Source organism: Dipodomys merriami, unplaced genomic scaffold (genome assembly GCF_024711535.1).
Source record: "Dipodomys merriami isolate MVZ:Mamm:240054 unplaced genomic scaffold, mDipMer1.0.p SCAF_10, whole genome shotgun sequence".
Lineage (NCBI taxonomy): Eukaryota > Metazoa > Chordata > Mammalia > Rodentia > Heteromyidae > Dipodomys > Dipodomys merriami.
In genome coordinates, this window is record NW_027202271.1 from 10,855,570 (window position 1) to 10,878,904 (window position 23,335).

A 23,335-nucleotide genomic window follows, 5' to 3' on the forward strand; every position below is an offset into this window, starting at 1 on the left:
GGCAGAAAAGACTCTTATCTCCAATTAACTACCAGAAAATCAGAAGTGGTACTGTGGTTCAAGTGGTAGAGCACTCGCCTTGAGCTGAAGAGCTTAGGGACATCACCCAGGCCCAGAGTTCAAGCCCCATGACTGACAAAAAAAAAAAAAAAAAAAAAAAAAAATATATATATATATATATATATATAGTGCAAATTTGAGTTACAAGAAACTTGTAAGACATAGTGTTGGTAAGTAATAATATGTATTTAGTGTCATTTTACCTAAAGTCACACAGAGTGTACTTTCAAGAGTTTGACTATATATTAAATTTAGAAAAGTAAAATCTTACATTAGATGAAGTAGGTTGTAGCCAGGTGCCAGTAGCTCATGCCTGTAATCCTACCCACTCAAGGGAGGCTAAGATCTAAGAATCCAGGCTCAAAGCCAGTTTGGGCAAGAAATCTGTGAAACTCTTAGCCACCAAGAAGCTGGAAGTACAGGTGTGGCTCTAAAAGGAGTACTTTGTAAACATAAAATGTTCAAGTTTTTTTTTTTTTGTTCTTTTTTGCCAGGCCTGGGTCTTGAACTCTGGGCCTAAGTGCTATTACTGAGCTTTTTTGCTCAGTCCTAGTTCTGTACCACTTATGCCACAGCTCCATTTCCAGCTTTTTTCGGTTAATAGGAGATAAGAGTCTCATGGACTTTCCTGACTGGGCTGGCTTTAAACCTTGATCATCAGATTATCAGCCTCCTGAATAGCTTGGATTATAGGCATGAGCTACCAGCACCTAGCTTACATAAAATGATCTGTTACTATTTTTAATAAAAAGCTAATATGGACTAGGTAATATTTGTTTTTTTTTTTTTACAAAATGAATAATTACATTGTAAAATACTTTAAGCAATGCAGAAGTCTAAAATACCTCTTCAAAAATATGTGTGTTCATGAATTTTATATTAATGAGTTACTAGCCTGACACCTGGCAATAACCTAATCCCAATATTTGGGAGGCAGAATCAGGAGGATTATGAGTTCAAAGCCATAATAGCAGGATACTGCATCAAAGAAAATATTAAATTAACAAATGTTCCAGGAAAAATGAACAAGTTGTTTTAATAGTTCCAATATTTTATACTTTTATGTAAGGAATGGATATGTACTCTAGAACAGTTTTGCCAGAATAAATAGCAAATAGCAAAACATTAAAGCCATCGTTAAATACAAATACTGTGAAATCTACATTATGTATTTATAGACATGTTTTCTCAGTATATATTCTGGTTTTTGTTTCTCTGTATATAATACTTAAAAGGAAAAGCTGTGTTTTGAACTTCATTTAGTGTTGTTATTAAATCCAGTATCTTGGACATACTAGGCCAGTGCTCTACCACAGATCCCATACTTCAAGCCTTGGAACTTTATTTGTAATTTGCCTGTTGCACTGTGAACTTTCCTTCTCATTCAGAATCTTTAACATTTTAGCAAGCTCGTACTTTTATAACAGACATTTAATATTTCATGTAAGTAATATACAATATAGTAGAACTTTAGGTTGTTTATAATTTTCCTGATTATAAACCTTTAGCTATGCTGAAATACTTAGAGCTAAATCTTATCTTGATGATGTTTTTTTCTTTAAAATTTTGGAGTCAAGAGTGTAAATTTGCCAGGTTCCAGTGGCTCTCAACTATAATCCTAGGTACTCAATAGGCTGAGATCTGAGCATGGTGGTTGGAAGCCAGCTTGGGCAGGAAAATCCATGAGACTTTATCTCCAGTTAACCACCAGAAAACTGGAAGGAGAGCTGTGACTCAAGTGGTAGAGTGCTGGCCTTGGGCAAAATTGCTCAGGAACAGCACCCAGGCCCTGAATTCAAGCCTCGCAACCTAAAATACAAAAAAAAAAAAAACTAAAACAAACTAAAAAAAAAATTTTTTAAAGCATACCACATTAATCTTTTTTTTTTTTTAGTGTAATGGGGTTTTTAATTTCAGGGCCTGTGCTTGCTAGGCTGACGTTATACTGAGCCATGCCTTCAGTCCTGTTTTTCACTAATTATTTTTAGGATAGGGTTTTGCTTCCAAACTGGATGCTTACCAGAACACTATCTGTCTACTTTCGGCTTCCTGTCATTACTAGGATTACCAGCTTGTGCCACTGAATGTAGCTCCATGGAGACAGTCTTTCAGACTTCACTGCCTAGGCTGGCTTGGCACTGGAATGCTCCCAATCTCAGCCTTTCAGTCTGGGATGACAGGCAGGCACTACTATACGATCCCATGGGTTAAGAAGAGGATCTCATACACATCTCTGCCTGGGTTGGCTTGGAACTGTGATCCTCCTGTTCTCAGCCTCCCAAATATATTTGGGATTATAGGAGTGGGCCACTGGTGCCCAGTTGAAATTTTTTTTCATTATACTAAATGAAATTTGTATCCCACAAGGCCTAGTCCAACAGGAGTATAATTGACTAAGATTATTATGATTCTTTTCTGATAATGTCTGATTAAAATTACCCAAGAAATAGCTTTAAATGCCTTCATTTTAGAAAAAAGTGGTTTGAGCTGTTTTACTTCATCATTCGTCTTTTAAAGTAATTTTCCACATTAATTCTTTTATTTACCAAATATGTACTGAGCAGCTGCTGTGTGCTAAAACTTTTCCAAACACTGGATAAACAATATCCCCGTGTTTTATTGGATTTCCTTTCTACTGCAGTAAGACAGAGTAAAATTAAATAATGTAATTTGAGAATTTCGTGAGTACTTTTCAGAAGATAAAACAGGGTAATGTGATAGTTATAAGACACATTTATGAATCAAGTTTTCTCTCATGTGGAATCTAGACCCCCCCCCCCCAAACGGACCTGAATGTAAAAGGGGAGTTGTGGATGAGAGGATGATTAGATGAAGGGAAGAAAGTGATGGAAGAACATTATATTCAAGTTTGGAAATAGAGTAATGCAACCCATTAAAATTTGTTTTAAAAAATCTGGGGGTGGTGATGAGGGATTTAGAGCAAGAAGAGGGGCATAAATGACTGCTGGGTGTATGCTATCATTAGATCATGTGACCAATGAATATATATATAAAATTATTTTTGTTGGTCGTGGGGCCTGAATGCCTGAACTCTGGGCCTGGGCACTGGGCCTGGGCTCTTCAGCTCAAGGCGAGTGCTCTACCACTTGAGCCACAGCGCCACTTTATATATATATATATTTTATTGTAAAGAGACTGTACAAAGCGTAAAGGCTTTTCTGTAGGCAATTGCTGATGTCTTTTTGGTAGAGTTAAATGATGGTAAAGGGATGGGATAAGTCTAGTGAGAGATACGCACCAAAAACTATGTTTTTTGTGGCAGGATTCTGGTAAGCTAAAGGAAAAGTAGGGGATCTGCATGCGTGCATGTGTGTGCATGTGTGCATGCATACACACCTACCCTGATTTAGATATAAACATTCTGATTAATGTCCCAAAACATATTAGTCATATTTTTGTATTAAAACTATGGTTCATGGGCTGGGAAGGTGGCTTAGTGGGAGAGCGTTTGCTGTGCATGCCTGAGGCCCTGGGTTAGATTCCTCAGCACCACATAAGCAAAAAGCTGGAAGTGGCGCTGGGGCTCAGGTGGTAGAGCGCTAGCCCTGAGCTGAAGAGCTGAGGGACAGCGCCCAGGCCCAGAGTTCAGGCCCCACAACTGGACCCAAAAACAAAACAAAACAAAAAAAAATAAAACTATGGTTCAAAATGTTTACTTTCTGAGTCTTTTCAGTAAACATGTTACTAAGTTCTCCGCATACATGGAAAAGTACACATAAGTGTTCACAGAATGGAAACACCAATGTAATAATTGTCCAAATGAAGGACAAACATTACTAGTGCCCTACTCACACTCTCTTTGAATTTCTTCTTGTTTCACTCTTTTACCTGTTAGCTTTCCTTCTCCATGCTACCTCTGTCTCTTGTGAAGAATTGTGCCACTTTTTGCAAGTATTTGTACTTTGTTTATCCCTGTTGTAATATATTATATAACTTTATGGTAACTTTCTATTTGTCTTTAAATTCAGAAGGCATTAAGAATCTAGTTATTCCCAGTTTGGAAACAAGTAATTCTGCTATGAAGGATTTTATATGTGTACTGAGGTAAATGCATTTCTGTTGCATCATAGACCTAGGAGTGTAATTGCTAAATGATAAGAGACATATATGTTCAATATTAGTAGATACTGCCAAACAGGTTTCAAAGTGTTTATACAATCTCTCAACAACAGTTTATCAGTGTGTGAGTTGTTCACAGTTGCCAGTGTTTTGTAAGGCATTCCAGTGGATACATAGTGTTCCTGTACCTTGGTTTTTTTTTTCCCTAGTGAATTATTACAAAGTAAAAATTGCCTTTGGTTTTTTGATACATTCCTTTGGTCTTGCTTATATTTTGCCTTTTTAAAAAAATCATTTGTGTTACTGATTTGTAATCATGTGTTATTTGATAAAACTACTGTGGGTGTGTGTACCCATATACATGTGTGTACCTATATTGGGGCTTGAAGTCAGGGCCTCATGCTCTCAGCTTGGTGTTTTGCTCACTGCCGGCCCTCTCACTTGCTGGTTAATAGGAGATTAGAGTTTTTCAGATTGTGTTCCTGGGTAATCCTCAGATTTCAGCCTCCTGAGTAACTAGGATTGTCAGTTTGAGCCATTGGTGCCTGCCAATATAAATTCTTTTAAAGACATGTGTATTGTTTCTGTGGCTTTTAATTTTCTAAGGGTTTCTTTTGAGGAATATAATTTCTTAATCTTAGTGTAGTCCAGCATATTAGTCTTTATGTTAGCCTTTTTTTTAATGTCATGTTTACAAAGTCTTAGTTACTTCAATGTCAAAGGTATATTGTGTTTTTTTCTTTTGTTTTACCTTTCATATTTAGCTGTACAATTGTCTGGAATTATTTTATGTGTGATGCAAGGTAGGAATTACAACTTGCTTTCTTCTCATGTGGCTCTCAATTAAACCTTCGTTATTTGTTGAAAAAAGTTTTTGTAACTTACAGTTTTATCATAACTTTGTTGCTCTTACCTTATGGATCTGTCATCTGTCACATTGGTCAATTTGCCCATAAAATACCAGACTAACTAGAGAAAACACATCTTGTTATTTATAGCCAGTTGCTAAAGGTATTCTCTATTTTTGTATCTCCCTATAATTTAAACCCTTGGAAAGTAGGCCTTTAAATCTAACTTGTGGGTTGGGATGTAGCTCTGTGGCAAAGCGCTTGCTTAGAAAGTGCACTATCCTGGGTTTGATTCCCCAGTCTCTCCCCCCCACCCTCACCCCCCCCAAAAAAAGAAAAAAGACACATGAAGAAATCTTTTGTTCCCATTCCCACTCTTTCGATAGTATACCACATCTGTAACTAGTTCTTTCAGGGGGCTTTTTCTTTGGAAACATAGTGCAGTTATCTTTATTTTTAGACATTCAATTTATAGATTATAGGTTGTTTTCTTGGATTAATTTAATTCTGAAATTCCAAAGTTTAACTTTATTTTACCCTCAATGCCTCTCATTTCCAATTGTGTTTCATATGCCATTTGACCTGTTTATTGTTTGTTTGGTTTTGTTTTTGTTGTTGTTGTTGTTGTTGTTGGTTGTGGGGCTTGAACTCTGGGCCTGGGTGCTGTCCCTCAGCTCTTCAGCTCAAGGCTAGCGCTCTACCACTTGAGCTACAGTGCCACTTCCGGTTTTCTGAGTGGTTTATTGGAGATACGAGTCTCACGGACTTTTCTTCCTGGGCTGGCTTTGAACTGTGATCCGTAGATCTCAGCCTCCTGAGTAGCTAGGATTTACAGGTGTGAGCCACCAGCGCCCGGCTGTTTATTTCTATGTTACTGACCATGATTTAGTTTCCAGGAATTATTTTGGCTGTTTTCAAAATTTGTCCTTTGGTGTCTTCTTTTATGCTTTTAAAAGTTTCATCAGACCATTTTCTATGAGACTTTATATAGATTGGATTAAGAGTTTACTTTTCTACTCCCATAGTGCATTTGCCAGTCATTTATAAAAAATACCAGTCTAGAATGGTAATATCAATTTCCTCATTGATTGTTCTGGAAGTGTAATCAAGCTCATGGAGATTGAGAACAGGTCAGTGGTGAAGAATTTAAGGAATTGTTTTTAACTCAGAATTTAATCAATCCCTTTTCTTTCCTCTTCTGGTTGAATGTCTTAATTTCCCACTTCATGAACTGACATAAGATCCTGTCATCTGTCTTTATCTTGACCTTTCCACCCAAGTCTTTTGTTTATAGAATTATACAATTTCCTTTATTTGTGATAGTTTTAATTTATTCAAAATGTATATTTACATATGCATCAATGATTACAGGTGGGAATTGACAGTATAATCATCAATCATATAAATTCCAGAACATATAAATATGTTGGGCTAAAAAAATGATCCTGGGGCTGGGAAGGTGGCTCAGTGGTAGAGCGCTTACCTTGCATGCTTGAGGCCCTGGGTTCAATTCCTCAGCACCACATAAGCAAAAAGAAAAAAGCCAGAAGTGGTGCTGTGGCTCAAGTGGTAGAGCGCTAGCCTTGAGCTGAAGAGCTGAGGGACAGCGCCCAGGCCCAGAGTTCAGGCCCCATGACTGGACCCCCCCCAAAAAACAAAAACAAACAAAAAAAAATAAAAAAATGATCCTCACCAAGCACCAGTGCTTCAAGCCTGTAGTCCTACCTATTCCAAAGGCTGAGATATTAGACTTGAGGTTTAAAGCCAGCCTGGGAAAAAAAGTCCCCAGATTCCTATTTTTCTTTTGTCAGTTGGAGGGCTTGAACTCCAGGCAGGAGGGCTGTCTCTGAGCTTCTCAGCTCAAGGCCAGTGCTCTACCACTTGGGCCACAGCACCATTTCTGGTTTTCTGGTGGTTAATTGTAGATAAGAATCTCATGGACTTTTCTGCCCAGGCTGACTTTGAACCGTGATTCTCAGATCTCAGCCTCCTGAGTAGCTAGGATTACAGGTGTGAGACACTGGCACCCACCGAAACTCTTTTATCTCAAATTAACTACCAAAAGTTTAAAGTGGAGTTGTTGCTCCAGTGGTAGAGTACCAGCCTTGAAAAAAAAAGCCAAATGATAACACAAGGTTTAAGATAAAATACAATGCAATACAATACAACACTGTATAGCAATCCTCTTTGCTAAATGTTTTTCTATTAATTTCTGCACTTTTTGTATCTCTCTCCACCCTAGTACTAACCAAGCCTGTATCCACTATGCGTAGTAGAGATGGGGTGCTTTCGGGTGTTGTGGTTGTATACTTAGGTACGTTCTGTTTATCATATTATTTTGAGTTTAATTGTGCTTTTCACCTTACTGAGCTGGTATTTTTGTTTTTGTTTTTGTTTTTGTGTGCTGGCCATGGAACTTTTAACTTGGCCTTGGCCTGTCTCTGAGCTTCTTTTACTTAAGGCTAGTGCTGTAGCACTTGAGCCACAGCTCTATTTCCTTTTTTTTTATTCTTCGTAGTTCATTAGAGATAAAAGTTTTCTGAACTTTTCTGCCTGGGCTGGTGTTAAACTGCAATCCTCAGATCTCAGCCTCCAGAGTAGCTAGGATTATAGGCATGAGTCACAGCACCCAGCTGAGTAGTGTTTTAGTGGTTGGCTTTTTCTCATATGTACATTGTCATACATATGTTTAAGACCATAAATTCTCTTTTTGGTTTACATTTATACTACCAACTTTCATTACAACTTACGTTGCATCTTTCATTACAACTTATTTTAAAATAGTATCTAATTTCCATTACATTTCTTTTTTGATATATGAGTTTGAAAAGTAAATTGCTTGATTTCCAAAAGTACTGAATTTAGTTGCATTTTTTCTATGAATTTTATGGTATTTACAGAGAATATACATTATAATTTAACTTTTTGAAAGGTTTTCAACCTTTAATTTGTGGTTCAGTATTGGTAAGACTATGTATGTATTTGAAAAGTATGAATTCTGAAGTTTGAGTAGCAGTTTTTACATGTCAGTCATTCACTGTGTTAATAATTTTACATCAGTACTGCCATTTGTGTAGAATGTTATATTAGTGCCCATTCTGATTTTGAATATGACTTCTTATAGGTCTATAAAAATTTAATATTTTGAAGCTCATTTCGTTACTCAGATATATTTCTTATGTTTAATCTGGTAAACTGATTATGAAGTGTCTTTACTTGCTTTTTTTTCAGACTATTTGTTAAAGATGTCATGTAGTTGTCTCTTGCTTTCCTTTTCCCTACAGAGGCAATTTCTGTTTTTGAATCATTATGTTTTACTGTATACATTTTATGAAAATAATGATGTGGCTGAGTTGGCTGCTCAGCTCAAATTTTCCTAAAAAATTTAATTTTTCCCTCCTTTTGAACAAGACTTTTCATGCACATAAAATTATACTTTTCATGCATATAAAAGTTTTCAGCTTGCCAGGTGCCAGTGGCTCATGCTTTATAGTCCTAGCTACTCAGGAGGCTGAACTCTGAGGATAACGGTTCAAAGCCAGCCCAGACAGAAAAGTCCCCATGAGACATTTATCTCCAATTAGCCACTCAAAAAAAAAAAAAAAATCCCCCAAACAACAGAAATGGAGCTGTGGCTCAAAGTGTGAGAGCATTAGCTTTGATCAAGAAGAGCTCAGGGACAGCACCCAGGCCCTGAGTTCAATCCACATGACCAAAAAAAAAAAAAACAACTTTTCAGCACATTAACCATAACATCTCATTCTTCACATTTACTGGCAAGAAATCAACTTTGTTATTCTATCTGAAATGCTTTATGTGATTGCTTTAAAAATGTACCCCATATTATTGATTTTTAATTTCATTGTAATGTATATTATTGTGATTTTTATTGATTGTCTACCTGGGGATTATTTATTATCTTCTTGAATCCTATGGCTTGATATTTTGCATGAAATTTGAAAGTATTTGGCAAAGGTTTTTATTCCTCTCTTATTTTTACTACATTCATACATATATTAGATCATAATATTACTGATCAGGTCACTGATGCTCTCTGTTCATTGTTACTGAATCTTTTGATTTATATGTACATTATTATGCATCATTTTTTGTTATGCTTTCATCTTCAGTTAAGCCAAGCTTGAACTGTTTTTTCAGTTCAGGTCATATTTTAGTTTAAAATTTTTTTAACCTTTCCTGGTTATGTGCACATTTTTTTAATGTATTTTTTTTTTTTAACTAGCATACATTAGTTGTACAAGGTGCTGGTTTGTTGGGACATTTCCATACATAGCACAATGTACCTTGATCAGGCTCACCCCGTCTCTCTCTCTTACCTTTCTCCCTCCCTTCTACAACAATTTGAACAGGTTTTATTACTCTATACTCCTGTATACAAAAGGCCTACATTGACAGTGTTCCTTATTCTTCCTCTCTGTTTGCTCTTCCTCCTAGTAAAATGTCTCACACACACCATCAGAGTAGCTTTTTCAAGTATTTTTCTCTGCTTCTCCAACCCCCTCAACACCATTCCTTGACATTCCTTAGACTATCTTCATAACACATTTGTAATGTATTTGAGATTATTCACCATCATTCTTTACCCCCACCCCTCCCTTTCTTCTCCAAACTGTCCATAAATAATGGGGTTCTCTCTCTGTCCACACACACACACACACACACACACACACACACACACACACACACACACACACACACACACACACACACACACACACACACACACACACACACACACACACACACACACACACACACACCATGTTCTCTAGGTGTGACTTTACAAATGAGCAAAAAAATATGCTTTTTAAAAAAGTATTTTTTAGGGCAGGGCACTGGTGGCTCGCTCTTGTAATCCTAGCTACTCAGGGGGCTGAGATCTGAGGATCACGGTTCAGAGCCAGCCTGGGCAGGAAAGTCCGTGAGACTTTTATCTCCAGTTAACCACCAGAAAACTGGAAGTGGTGCTGTGGCTCAAGTGCTACAGTGCTCACCTTGAGCTGAAGAGTTCAGGGACATCGCCTAGAGTTCAAGCCCCACAACCAACAACAACAAATTAAAATCCTTAAGTAGTTGTACAAAGGGGTTTCAATTCAACAAATCAGTTTAGAACTAACTACATTTTGATCATATGTGGCTTTTTGAGCTTGGCTTATTTTGAGCAACTAATAATCTCCAGTTTTATTCATTTTCTAGCAAATAATAAAATTTCATTTTTCATTTTAGCTGTGTAATATTCCAATGTATATAAATATATGTGTAAAGATAGTTTTCTTTACCTCTTGATTGTTGAACATCTCAGCTGTTTGCACAGTTTAGATATTGTGACCAGAAGAGTGCTGCAATAAACACAGGTGTGCAGGTGTCTTTCTTCTATATTCTTTCTTTTGCTTATAGGCTCAGTCTTGCTATCATAAAGTAGATGTATTTTAAGTTTTTTGAGGAACTTCCATCCTGCTTTCTATAGTGATTGTACTAGTTTTCCATTCCTACCAACAGTGTATATGGAAGGTTTCTTTCCCCCCCCCACTGTCAGCAGTGTGTGTGTGTGTGTGTGTGTGTGTGTGTGTGTGTGTGTGTGTGTGTGTGTGTGTGTGTGTGTGTGTGTGTGTGTGTGTGTGTGTGTGTGTGTGTGTGTGTGTTGGGGTAGAGTGTTTTTTACTTTTGTTTTTGCTTTTTCAAAAGCAAGTATCCGCCTTTTTCCCACTTCCAAGAACCTTGAACTTTTCTTTGGGAGGCTCTTAGTTGTTTTGTGGATCCTCATAGTTGATTATGGCTTTGTTATGAGAATTTGTGTTTGTTTTATGTCATTGTAAGAAAATGCTGGGCTAACACAGTAGTAAAGTTCTTGTCAGCATAGTGTAGCCTTGGATGTTTCTTTCCAGAAACAAAGGGAGAAAGGAAAAAGATAAAAGGAATGAAGAAAGAAACAGAATCCCTAGGATAATTGACTTGTAAAGAATAAGGGCTGCCGGGCTCCAGTGGCTCACGCCTGTAATCCTACCTACTCAGGAGGCTGAGATCTGAGGAACGCAGTTCAAAGCCATCCTGGGAGGGAAAGTCCTTGAAACTCTTATCTCCAATAAACCACTAAAACCGGAAGTGGCACTATAGCAAGTGGTAGAGCTCCCGCCCTGAGCTGAAGAGCTGAGGGACAGCACTCAGGCCCAGAGTTCAAGCCCCACGACCGACAAAAAAAAAAAAAAAAAAAAGAAAGAAAGAAAAAGGGTGTTTTGGCTCACATTTGCAAGCCTTTCAGTCACCATTGAGTGCCCAGTTGCTTTGGGCCTGAGGTGAGGCGCTATGTGCTAGCAGGAGTACATGGTGGAGAAGAGCCACTCAGCTCATGACCTCGAAACAAAATGGACGAGGAAGAGACCAGAGTACCACAGTCCCCTTCCTACAAAGTCCTACCTTTTGATCTACCTTTTGATACTTCTTCCAGTGCACCACAAACCTTAACAAATGGAGGCATTAAAGAATCAGGCAATAGCACATATAGGAATGGCATGTGGGGATTTCTATTGAATTTACTGGATGTGTGTGTATGTTTGTTTCCTGGGAATTGTTCCGCTGTGGTCCCTTTAGCATTTGTCTCCACTTTTGTGCCAGGCATTGTGGAGTTAGCCAATAAAGATGTGTGGTTTAGTACTCAGGTAGAATCAGTCCCTCTAGATTTTTGGAGCTGTCTCTACATATCCCCCTCCTTTATTAAAGATTTGCTCAAAAATTTTTCCTTCAACTTGGGTGATCCTGATCAAGTTCCTCATCTTAGCAGCTGCTAATGCTGTCTAAATCTCTCTTCTTAGTCTAGTAATAAGTGTGTAAGTGGAAATTGGGAAATTGCTTTAGGTTATCTTATTTTTCTCTTGTTTCTGCAATTGCAGTGTGTGGGTTTTTTTTTTTTTTTTTTTTTAATGTACTGATGGTAGAGCCTGTCTAGGCAAGTTCTCTACAACTTGTGTAAAGCCCCTCATCTTTTTTGTATTTTGTTTTGCCATTTTGTTTTTGACAGAGGTTCTTACTAACTTTACCAGGGTTGGTCTTGAACCTACAATTTTCCTGCTTCTACCTTCTGAGTAGCTAGGATTAGTATTGTAAATCAAGAGTCCTAGCTTAAATCAACTTTAATAGACAACTACATGTTGCTCAATCTCTGAAAATAAATTGTCCTAACATATTAATTTATAGTAAATAGATTATATCAGTACCATCACTACATCATGGTCTGAACGAGTCTCCTCAAACCGTTAACTTCACATTTATTTTTATCTCTTGAGACATTTTATAAATGTTTTACTTGTTCCATATTTGTTTTAATCACATTTGCCCCCCCCCCTTTTTGTGCCCATCTTGGGTCTTGAACTTACAGCCCTTCTGGGCACTGTCATGAGCAATTTTGTGCTCAAGGCTAGCACTGTGCCACTGGACAGCTCCACTTCTGGCTTTTGGTGGTTCATTGGAGATAAGAGTCTCATGGACTTCTGTTCCAGCTGGCTTCAAACTGCAGTTCTCAAACCTCAGCCTCCTAAGTAGCTAAGATTCTAGGCATGAGCCACTGGCACTTTGCTTCTCATATAGTTTTTCTGTTCATCTTTTTGCCATTTTGTATTTGAAATTTGATATTTTCTTGCTGCTCTGCCAGTTCACTAATTATGTGTTGATTTTTATGTAATCAGTTTTTAAACCCATCCATTGATTTCTTCAGTAGTTGTTTTTAAGTTCCAGTATTGTTCGTAGTTTTCATTTCTGTGGGCCAAAATTCTAAGTCTTTGGTTTTTTTAAACTTACTAGGTATGGTCATTTCAGTTCCTGTTATATTTATTACTTGACTTCCCTGTATTTTCTTTTTTCTTGGATACTGAACTCTGTTTTGTTCATGTACCTTGTTCTTTAATTATTGTTAGGAAGTATAATTCATCGTTGGTTTTATATGTGTGAAATGATTCCTTTGGTGGTCTTTTTAAGCCTGTGAATATCTTTTGAACTAATGATTTTAAATGCTAAAACACTTTGATTCTAAAATCAGTTCTTCTGAAAGAGATACATCATGGTGTTGGAATAAAAAAGCAAAATAATAATTTCTATGTTTCTTTGTTAGTATTTAAGTTGCAGGTTAGCAGCATAGTAAACCTTTATTTTATGTGAGGTATATATATATCAAGATAAAAGAATTTGGTTTTTAATCTGAAAAGGATTATTAAACATGGATGGACTTTGACTTATCTCTTTCCTTTCATGGGCCAAAAAACAGCTTATGGACTAGTGTAAAATGCCTAAAAGAACTGCTTTATTAAATTTTACTACTTACAGTGTCTCCTGAATGTCTATGATTAGGAATATTGTAGTAATGTACATTTGTTGATGAAATTCATACCTTCTACAATTTCCCGGTATTGATCTGCATAAATACTATTTCTAGATATTTTACCATACCTATAGAAAGGAAGATCATTGTTCTTCATGTAAGTGATAATGGCACAGGTACTGCTAATATTACTGTTGTTGGCTGCTTACTCCTCAGACCTGAAGAGAATGCTAAAGAAATACTTGATTTCAGTTAAAATTTAATGATCATGAAGCTATACATTTTTTCCCATCCAAATTAATACAAGTTCCCATTCCTTTTAGAGGCCTTAGAGTGTCTTCTTGCCTCCAAGTTATGAGCCTCTGGGAAAAAATGCCCACACAAAACAGCTTGCATAAAAGTCTGTAACTATAGGAAATCATACTTTTGTACCAAATTCTAGTACTTATGCTTTCTTTTTCTTTAACATAGTGTAAGATTCAATACTAAGGATAATACATATGTGACAATACATATATGACACTTTCTGTAATAATAGAACAGCTTCAAATCATTGGCATTTAGTGTAATACTTTCTCATTACAGTTTTGGAAAGACATTGTTGATGATACTGAAGTACGTGACCTCATTTCTGACAGAAACAAATCTCATGGTAAGTCCAGGAAAGTAAAGTTATTATGTAGTTATAAAACAGCAGTAATATTAAATGAAATGTCAATTTAAGTGAAATGTGTGTTTTTTTGTTGTAGAAGGTACATCAGGAGAGTGGATTTGGGAATCTTTATTTCATCCGCCTCGAAAGCTGGGCATTAATGATATTGAAGGACAGCGGGTACTTCAGATTGCAGTGATTTTGCGAAATCTTTCCTTTGAGGAGGGAAATGTTAAGCTCTTGGCAGCTAATCGTACCTGTCTTCGTTTCCTGTTACTTTCTGCACATAGTCATTTTATTTCTTTAAGGCAATTAGGCCTTGACACATTAGGAAATATTGCAGCAGAGGTAAGCATGTAACAGTACTTTAAAATACTTTTTATACTTGTCAACATTTACTTTAAATTTTTAGATGATAGCCTTCTAATATAGTTATCCATATCTACTGGGTTTTAAATGACTATGCATATTTGTTTCTAAGAGTGGTGGTATAAAGTATCACATCTTTGTGTTGAGAAATATTTAAAATGATGTTTCAAAGGTAGCTTGACTAATCTCACAGTAATTACATTTTAAAAGTAATACAACATTGTCTTGTTTACTTGTTTGAATTTTAAAATACACAACTTTAGAAGGAGCTATTATCTCAACTTTATGCTCTTTTTTTTCAGCTTTTATTGGACCCTGTTGATTTCAAAACTACACACCTGATGTTTCATACTGTCACAAAATGTCTAATGTCAAGGGATAGATTTTTAAAAATGAGGGGTGAGTGTTCTTTTAAGTTTTTCATTGTCTGAAGTGAACAAAGTTTCGCAGTTTGTTAAGAAAAACACGATGTATGTATGCTTTTCAGGCATGGAAATTTTGGGGAATCTTTGCAAGGCAGAAGATAATGGTGTTTTAATTTGTGAATATGTGGATCAAGATTCATACAGAGAGATCATTTGTCATCTCACTTTACCTGACGTGCTGCTTGTAATCTCAACGCTCGAGGTGCTATACATGCTCACTGAAATGGGAGATGTTGCTTGCACAAAAATTGCAAAAGTAGAAAAGAGCATAGGTAAGATAAGACAAAAATATTGTATATTCTTTCTAGAGTAGACATCTAATGCGGTGCTATAAAAAACTCCAGATATTTGGGATGTTTTGTTTAATTTTAAGAAGTCATTTCCCCCTCAGAGATTTGTTTGTATTATTCTTTATGATTGTTTTTGATGAGTAAGAAACGTCTGTCATGCAGCCAGCAGGATTAGCTGTATCTGACATTAAGTTTTTGCTTTCAAATGCATGCCTGTCATTCTTCAACAATAAGCTGAGTGAACAAGCTTCATTAAGTTCTACGGAGGTGCTGGTGAATTCACATCTGTAAAAGTTGTTAGTATAAACATACATAATAAAGTGTGTCAATTTAGCATTTAACTCAGAGATTATTAAAGTCCGAGTTAGTATAAATTTATCTTGCAAAACTGTTATTTTTGAGAAAGTAAAATGTCACTTGCCAGCCAGGTACTGTGGCTCAGGCCAGTAATTCTAGCTGCTTAGAAAGCTAAAACTGAAAGGATCATGGTTTGAGGCCAGTTAGGGCAGAGAACTTCTCAAGACCCAGTGTTAACAAAGAGTTGGACATGGTAAGGTATACCTGTTACATGGGAAGTCTGACATAGGCAGATTTTGTCTAGATACCTAGGGGGCAGGAAGCAAGACCCTATCTCAAAAATAATCATCAAAAAATCACGGTGGAGGCCTGGCTCAGTGATAAGGCATAAGGACCCAAGTTCAAATCCTAATATCCTATCAAAACAGAAAAGTTACTGATACCTCATTCTCACTTCAGAACTGTTAATTCCTTTGTACAGTGATTTATGGCCTGACAGTTGAAGCAGTGTTCTTTGTAAAATGTATTCTCCAGAGTTGATACTGTTTTGTAGTATTACTGATTAATATCTATTGGGTTTTTTTTTACTTACTTTAGACATGTTAGTATGTCTGGTTTCTATGGATATTCAGATGTTTGGCCCTGATGCACTAGCTGCAGTAAAACTCGTCGAACATCCAAGTTCCAATCATCAAGTTTTATCTGACATTAGGCCACAAGCTATAGAGCAAGTCCAAACCCAGACCCATGTAGCATCTGCCCCAGGTGAGTGTTTTTACAAATTCCTTTCAGTTTTAATGTATTCTAATTTTTATGTGTTCTTCTTTAAAATAGTGTTAGAGTAAATGCTAAGGGTAAATATAGTACAAAGAAGTGATATTTTATAAGAGAGTAGGCAAGAAAGGAGTTTGGCTATATAGTTTCTTAGATATTTTACAGTCCAGGAGTAGCCAGATCAATGTGAGCACAAAGGGAGCACAACATAATAGAGAAATCAAGTTGGGAAGAATTTACAGAATTGTGAGGGATTTGGTATTATTCACCATTATGGGAACAATAAGTACACTAAAGGGCTTATTATTAGTGATTTGGTCATGGGAAATTGACATATGGGGATAGCTTAATCATATATTACCTTATTATTCTATCACATGATGATTAGGATACATAATCCTCATAACCCTTAAGTCTTTGTTCTAATATAATCAGAGCCTGGGAGCCAGACACATGTGTATACATGCACAAAGTGCATCTTCAGACACGTAGGCCTACATATGCTCATTTCCTTGGCTCAATTCTGTTTAACTCAAATAAATAATTATAGTGAAGACCTGTTAAATAACCAGCCTTCTCTTCAGTCCTTGGACTTCTTTTTCCTGGCTCATTTCTGTAATATCATTTTTACATGTCAGCACACTTAGCCCTTTTGTAGAATCTTTTCCTATCATTTGTCCTAACTAAAGCAATTCATCTTTCACTTCACTTGCCTTTCCACTTCCTGCCCTTTTTACCTCGTACTATCCCTAAGACACTTTTCTTATATTTTTGGATGGAAGATGATAGTTTTCTAATTTGATCTTCCCTCTCATTTTGCAGTTAATTAGTATGAAAGTTGTATAGAATTTTGTTCTACTTCTTCACTTATACCTTATTAGCATCTGAACTCGTTCTCTTTAACTTCCTTTTCCTCGGAGCAAATGCTAACTTCTTGTGAATCTGTGCTAAAAAGTCTTTTGCATCCTTGTTCTCTTATTTTAAATCTCTTTACTTGCTTCTTCCTTTCAGCTACAAATACATTGAGGTATTTCTTATCCTCCCTCACTATCCCAGACCAACAATCTCATTGTCCTTAATTTTTACTAAATTCACCAAATCTCAGTCCTCCTAAAAATGATCATCACTACAATTGCCAGTGCCAATAAGTTGACTTAGATTCATATCTTGCCACCTACCTGTTCTCAAATTCAATCATGGTTCTACATCCTTTATTCCCAATTCATAGTACTAAAATTATGTATTCTATTTATACAAAATAAGTCATATATAGCACATACTTCATTGATTTCCATTCTCTTAAGCATTTGGTAATGTATCATATGTGTACTTAACCTGTACAAATTTACCTGACAATTGAATAAAATGTAGAAAGTGAATAATTTTGATTGCCAGTAGACTGAGCTTTTTCCTATGGCAGTAAATGCTAAACATCAAATGCATAAACTGGGCATGGTAGTACATGACTATAATCCCAGCACTTGGGAAGCTGAGACAGGATAATCATAAAATTTAAGGCCAACCTGGGCTACATAGTGAGACCCTGTCTCCAAAGCAAAACAAAAAAGCAAATACTTAATAAACTTCAGCAAGAGTACTATTGATTTGACAAAGAAATGAGATAAAGCATGCTGTCAATTAAATGGATGATGGGATAGGGGGAGTGGGAATATATTTTTATCCTGAAAGAAGTTGAAGATTAATAGAGAGTAAGAGAGCAGTCTGACAAAGAGCTGGTTTTGTCACCAAATAACTGAACTGTAATGGGCCATTTGATGGATATTTATGTGTGATTTTGATCAGAGCTACTATTGTGCTTTATAATTAACCTTAAGTCTTAATCTTAACAGTGCTTTTACTTTCGTAAATGAACCTACTCTTCCAATTGGGCCCTCATTTGGAAAAAAGGGCAAATTAAACATTGATAGTTTATAGCTTATTCAGTTGTATGGTAGTTCATTGACAGAAATGGAAACAGACCTCTAGAGACTTAAAATACTTAATTTTTTACCTGGAGAGGGTTCTTTATTATTTATGTTTACTGCGAATGACATAGTTAAATTATTTGATTATTCTTTGTAGTTTGACTTTTTCCCTCACTACTAGTAGGGTTATATTTAGACTTTGCCCTTTTTCTCATCATTGGGAAAGCTTTTCACTTACCTCGTTTAAACTTGGCATTTAGCTTCATCGTAATTTAAAGAACTGCATGCAATGTATATATTTTGAAACTGACTTTTTAAAACAAAAAACAAAGTACTTAGAATGTTTTTTATACTCATTGGAATCTTGAAACCATCTTCGATTAAAAAAATACATGTGGGATTTAATGCAGCTGAGTGATAGAGCACAAAGATAAGCATGCACAAGAACCTGAAGCAATCCTTGCCAAGCCCCATCTACTATACACAAATGCTGTACCATCAGAAATCTTGTAACATCCCCTTTTCTCATTGCACGCATTCCTGTGTCCTTAAAGAATTTTATCTGATTTGGCAGCCTTATATTTGTTAATATGTCAATGCTGTTTTGGTATAAAATATTTTAAAGTTTCTTCAATTAATTTCTTATTCTGTGAAGTTTTAATGGTCTAAAATTTTATTTTGTCATTATAGGCTTGAGTTAATAGTACATCATAAAATAGTAAATGTTACAAATTTTTGTAATTAATTATTAAGGTAAAAGTATTAGAAGTCTGTATCTTAATGAAATAGATGAGGCTACTTCCTCCCTAATTCTATGGAATCCATTAATCCAGTGTATCTTTGAATGAATGCTACTCTGATTGTTTCAGTGAAATTGTACTGTGTATTGATTCTACCCCTTTTCTTTCTCTCTAAATATGAGTTGAGAAACTTAGCTTATATCAGCAAATAGATGAGAATAAAATTTGTAATTCATTGAACTCCTTCAAAACTATCCCCAAAAGTATTAAACTTAATTTTTGTGATCATCTAACAAGTAGTTCTTCACTCTTTTTTTTTTTGGGGGGGGGGGAGATCTGGTCTTTTTTTTTTTTTTTTTTTTGGGTCTGGTCGTGGGGCCTGAACTCTGGGCACTGTCACTCAGCTCAGAGGTAGGCTAACGCTCTACCACTTGAACCACAGTGCCACTTCCAGCTTTTTTCTTTTTGCTTATGTGGTGCTGAGAAATTGAACCCAGGGCCTCATGCATGCAAGGCAAGCTCTCTACCACTGAGCCACCTTCCCAGCCCTCTTCACTCTTTTTTTGTTAAAGAATAATCAAGTACCTGGCTTGTTACAAGTATCTATCTTTAGATAGATTTGATTTAAGTTTCTGGAAAATATGTCAAAAATGTATTAAGATATGACTGTAAATTATGTGTACTACTCCTTTAGTTAGAGGCACCTGTGTAACTGGAGACAGATGCTAGAGGTTTTAGCACAGTGCCTCTGAAGCCCAAGAGGCTCAGATAAAACAGATTTCTAGTCTCAATACTAGATTGCCAATAGGTGGAAAGACCTGAGAATTTTCATTTCTGACAGTTTCTCATGAGATGCTATGCTGCAGATCTGGAGATAACATTTTAAGGACTGCTGGGTTAGGAAATTGGAATATTGTTCGGTAAATTTTTACCAAATTGCATTACACTGTTTTTCACAATTATAAAGTTATTTGTGTTATGTGTTCCAAGGAGTGTTGTAGTTTTTTTTTGTTTGTTTGTTTGTTTTGGTCAGTCGTGGGGCTTGAACTCTGGGCCTGGATGCTGGCCCTGAGCTCTTCAACTCAAGGCGAACACTCTACCATTGGGCCACAGTGTCACTTCTGGTTTTCTGGTGGTTTATTGGACATAAGAGTCTCATAGACTTTACTGCCAGGGCTGGCTTTGAACTATGATCCTCAGATCTCAGCCTCCTGAGTAGCTAGGATTACAGGCATGAATCACCGGTGCCCAGTTAGTATTGTACTTTATATGTCAATTTTGGCACTGCAGATTTTATCTCGTACAATATATAAAGAACAATCTCCCACAGAACCTAACTGATTTTGTTTTTTAAAGAGAAAAGGTTGTTTGGGGGTTTTGATGCTAGGCTTTTAACCTAGGTTCTCACATATGCTAAACATGCACTGTACCACTGAGTTATGCTCCAATTCCCTATGCAACAGAATCGTTTCTATTCCTGCCTCACAGAAGAAGTAAGGAAGATAGTATTTGTAATGTATTCAGTCAGTCTCTAGCCCATGGGGAAAGCTGTCCATATTATTGGCTAAGTCACCCATAATATTGTTATTATTTGAATGGCTTTGAGGTTATACACAATAACAAGTACCTAAGATGGTACCTGATATATTAAGTGCTCTGTTACGTATTTGTTTCTTTCTGAAATTTGTGTATCTCCATATGTTTATATACCTTTTTAAAAGGTATTCATTATGAATATTAATTGGTTCAGTGTCCAGGAATTAAATGCAGCATACATTTACTGAAGTGTTTGAAATGATGTAGCTAATGTATTTTTTTCTTTAGCTTCCAGAGCAGTTGTAGCACAGCATGTTGCTCCACCTCCAGGAATAGTGGAAATAGATAGTGAGAAGTTTGCTTGTCAGTGGTAAGTGGCTTATTTCTATTAAGGCTGTATCCTTGGGAAGAATAAAGCAAAAGAAACAACAAAAAATGTATTCAGCAGTCATACTGAATGTTTTATTATGGATTTCCTTTTAGCGTAGAATATCATTTATATCAAAATGGCAATATAAAAATAATTTCACCTATGTTTTGGCATAATTTGAATGAAAATATCCAGATTTTTAGAACTAAAGTCACCTGGATAGCAAGTCATTCGGTCACATCATTTAGTTTCTTTTTGGAATAACATTTGTGTTTTACAATAAATTATCTTTGACTACAGAAACTTTTTTGTTTGATTGCAAAGTTTGTTCTTTTAAAATTAATATTTGTTAAAACAGCATTGGACTGACTTTAAGAAAACGAGGCTGTATTGTTAAAATGTCTTTTCCATCTAAAGCAAAAATTTCGTTTCTTTTAAATGTTTTTAATTTTTGAGGCAGAGTCTCACATAAAAGCCTAGGCTACCTCAAACCTGCAGTCCTGCTGCTTTAGCCTCCCAAGGGCAGAGATTATAGGTAGCTGCTACAATTCCTAGCTTAGAGAACAATCTTTTTGCCTTAATAGTTGCGAAGGACAAGGGGAAATGAGTCAAAATGATAGAATAGCAAGTGTCTATCTTGAAATGGGCAACTTTACAGTATTTTCTGTTATTTTTCTGAAAAAAAAATAGAGAGGAGGTGATTTCACTTTATCATGGTTACTTGCCTAAGCGTTATATATGAAGTAATTCCTTAGAAAATGGACAGATAATAGTATAAAAACATTTTTAATGAGATCTAACTGTAGCAATTTCCTTTCCTTTATCCCCTTTCTCTCATTCTCTAACATTATTTGTCACCCATTCCATATTCCTGCCACTTCCATATTTTTGGTGCTTTTCATGTCTTTGTTTCTATGATAGTTTTGTCTACACTTTTCTCCTTTGCTTATATCAGGTGTATGGTTATCTCTATTTGCTTTTTCCTTACCTCTGTTTTTTACATACTAACAACCCTTTGTTCTTGAGCAATCTTTTATAATAATATTGGGAAATGTCACCTTCTATACTGCAACCACAGTGATGTTTTTCACATCTTTTCTTTTTGAAATCTTGGTACAGAGAAGATGATGCAAGTTGGAAAGAACATACACCACAACCACAGTAAAACATGTGTTTAGGATAGATACCTTCTTCCAGATTCCATGTGCACATTTCTGCAGAAGGAGAGGGGGAAGAGAATTCTTTTATAAGTCTTTTATTATAATTTTCATTTGATTAGCGAAGTTGGTTGATGCATATTAGTTTTGGAAAGACTTACAAGGAAAAGGTGACCACAACTCCTGACTTAGAGATGCAAGTCACTAGAAGTTTCAATTTGTTTGTAATGTAATGTAATGAAGTGGCAATAGAAATGTTTGAAATGAGTGAATAGGAATGTACAGCATGGAAATTATCACTGATTTAGGGAGTAATTGCAAAGTTTTGGTTATGTTTTATTATGAAGGAATTGGTTTCAAGAGTCAAGCAAAGTTTATCCTTAGTCTAGTTGTTTTCACTCTTTTCTTAGCAAATGGTTTGTAATCACATTTTGATTTGTTTTATTTAAGACCCAACTAGCTATTCACTAAACAAAACTTATTTATAAGACATTTGTTGCTAGCAATTCAAACCTGCTCTTGATGGGATGTGACTGAGTTTTTATGTTTATTCTTAGTGATACTTAACTCAATAAGTATGATAAAGTAGTTTTTTACTTCATTTATCTAAAACCAGCATTTATTTACTACTAACATATGAGGAAGGGAAGCATTTTTTAGTCAATATAATCATTAGCTTTATGGCACATTATCTTCAAATAGTTTTAGTATATTTAAGTATGACTGCTATTGTATAATTTACAGATTTACCTTTCTCATCTTTTAGGCTAAATGCTCACTTTGAAGTAAATCCAGATTGTTCTGTCTCTCGAGCAGAAATGTATTCTGAATACCTCTCAACTTGTAGTAAATTAGCTCGTGGTGGAATCCTCACGTCAACTGGATTTTACAAATGTCTTAGGTAGGATGTATAGTTCTTAAAATAAAACTCATTTACCTCTTTGGCCTTTAGAGAAAACACCAACTATCTTTCTATTTTCAAATAACTCTACTATTTGAAATTTCATATGAGGAGACTGTAGTATGGAAGTTTAAAAAAAAAGCAGTCTCACTAATCACATTTGGAGTTTCTATTGAAGTACAAGTTTTATCACAGTAAGAAAAGGAAGAAATCAAGTTTTCTTTTCTTCCTCCTACCTAGCATCTCATGTTGAAGTCATTGCTTCTTTTTCATTGTGAATAATAGTGAATAATTAATACTGTGTCTTCAAATCAAGGCCTTTTGATGTTTTGCTAAGTTCATAAAACTGGTATTTGTAGTTAGTTACAAATGGGATGAAATTGCTTTAAACTCAACAACATTGTTAATCAATTTTTTAAATTGGAGAGTTAATCTTCTTTGTTTATTTCTCATTTATATAATATGACTTTATAAATGATACTAATTCATAAGTAGGTAGCAGGAAACATAGAGCCATAGTTCATGTAGACATTAGAACCTGTGGTTTTTGCTAGGATGCTTGTTGTAACTAACTCAGTTTGT

The 23,335-nt window shown here is 35.8% G+C and overlaps 1 protein-coding gene across 2 annotated transcripts in view; it reads left to right on the forward strand.

Moving 5' to 3' along the window:
• The window catches only part of Arid2 (AT-rich interaction domain 2), a 154,847-nt gene that overhangs the window by 96,761 nt on the left and 34,751 nt on the right, over positions 1-23,335 (forward strand). For both annotated transcript variants that reach the window (XM_070039359.1, XM_070039355.1), the window contains 7 exons: positions 13,903-13,969; positions 14,067-14,317; positions 14,641-14,737; positions 14,826-15,035; positions 15,948-16,115; positions 20,614-20,695; positions 22,619-22,753. In XM_070039359.1, coding sequence (XP_069895460.1) covers positions 13,903-13,969; positions 14,067-14,317; positions 14,641-14,737; positions 14,826-15,035; positions 15,948-16,115; positions 20,614-20,695; positions 22,619-22,753 — 1,010 coding nt within the window. The remainder of the gene's footprint in view (positions 1-13,902; positions 13,970-14,066; positions 14,318-14,640; positions 14,738-14,825; positions 15,036-15,947; positions 16,116-20,613; positions 20,696-22,618; positions 22,754-23,335) is intronic.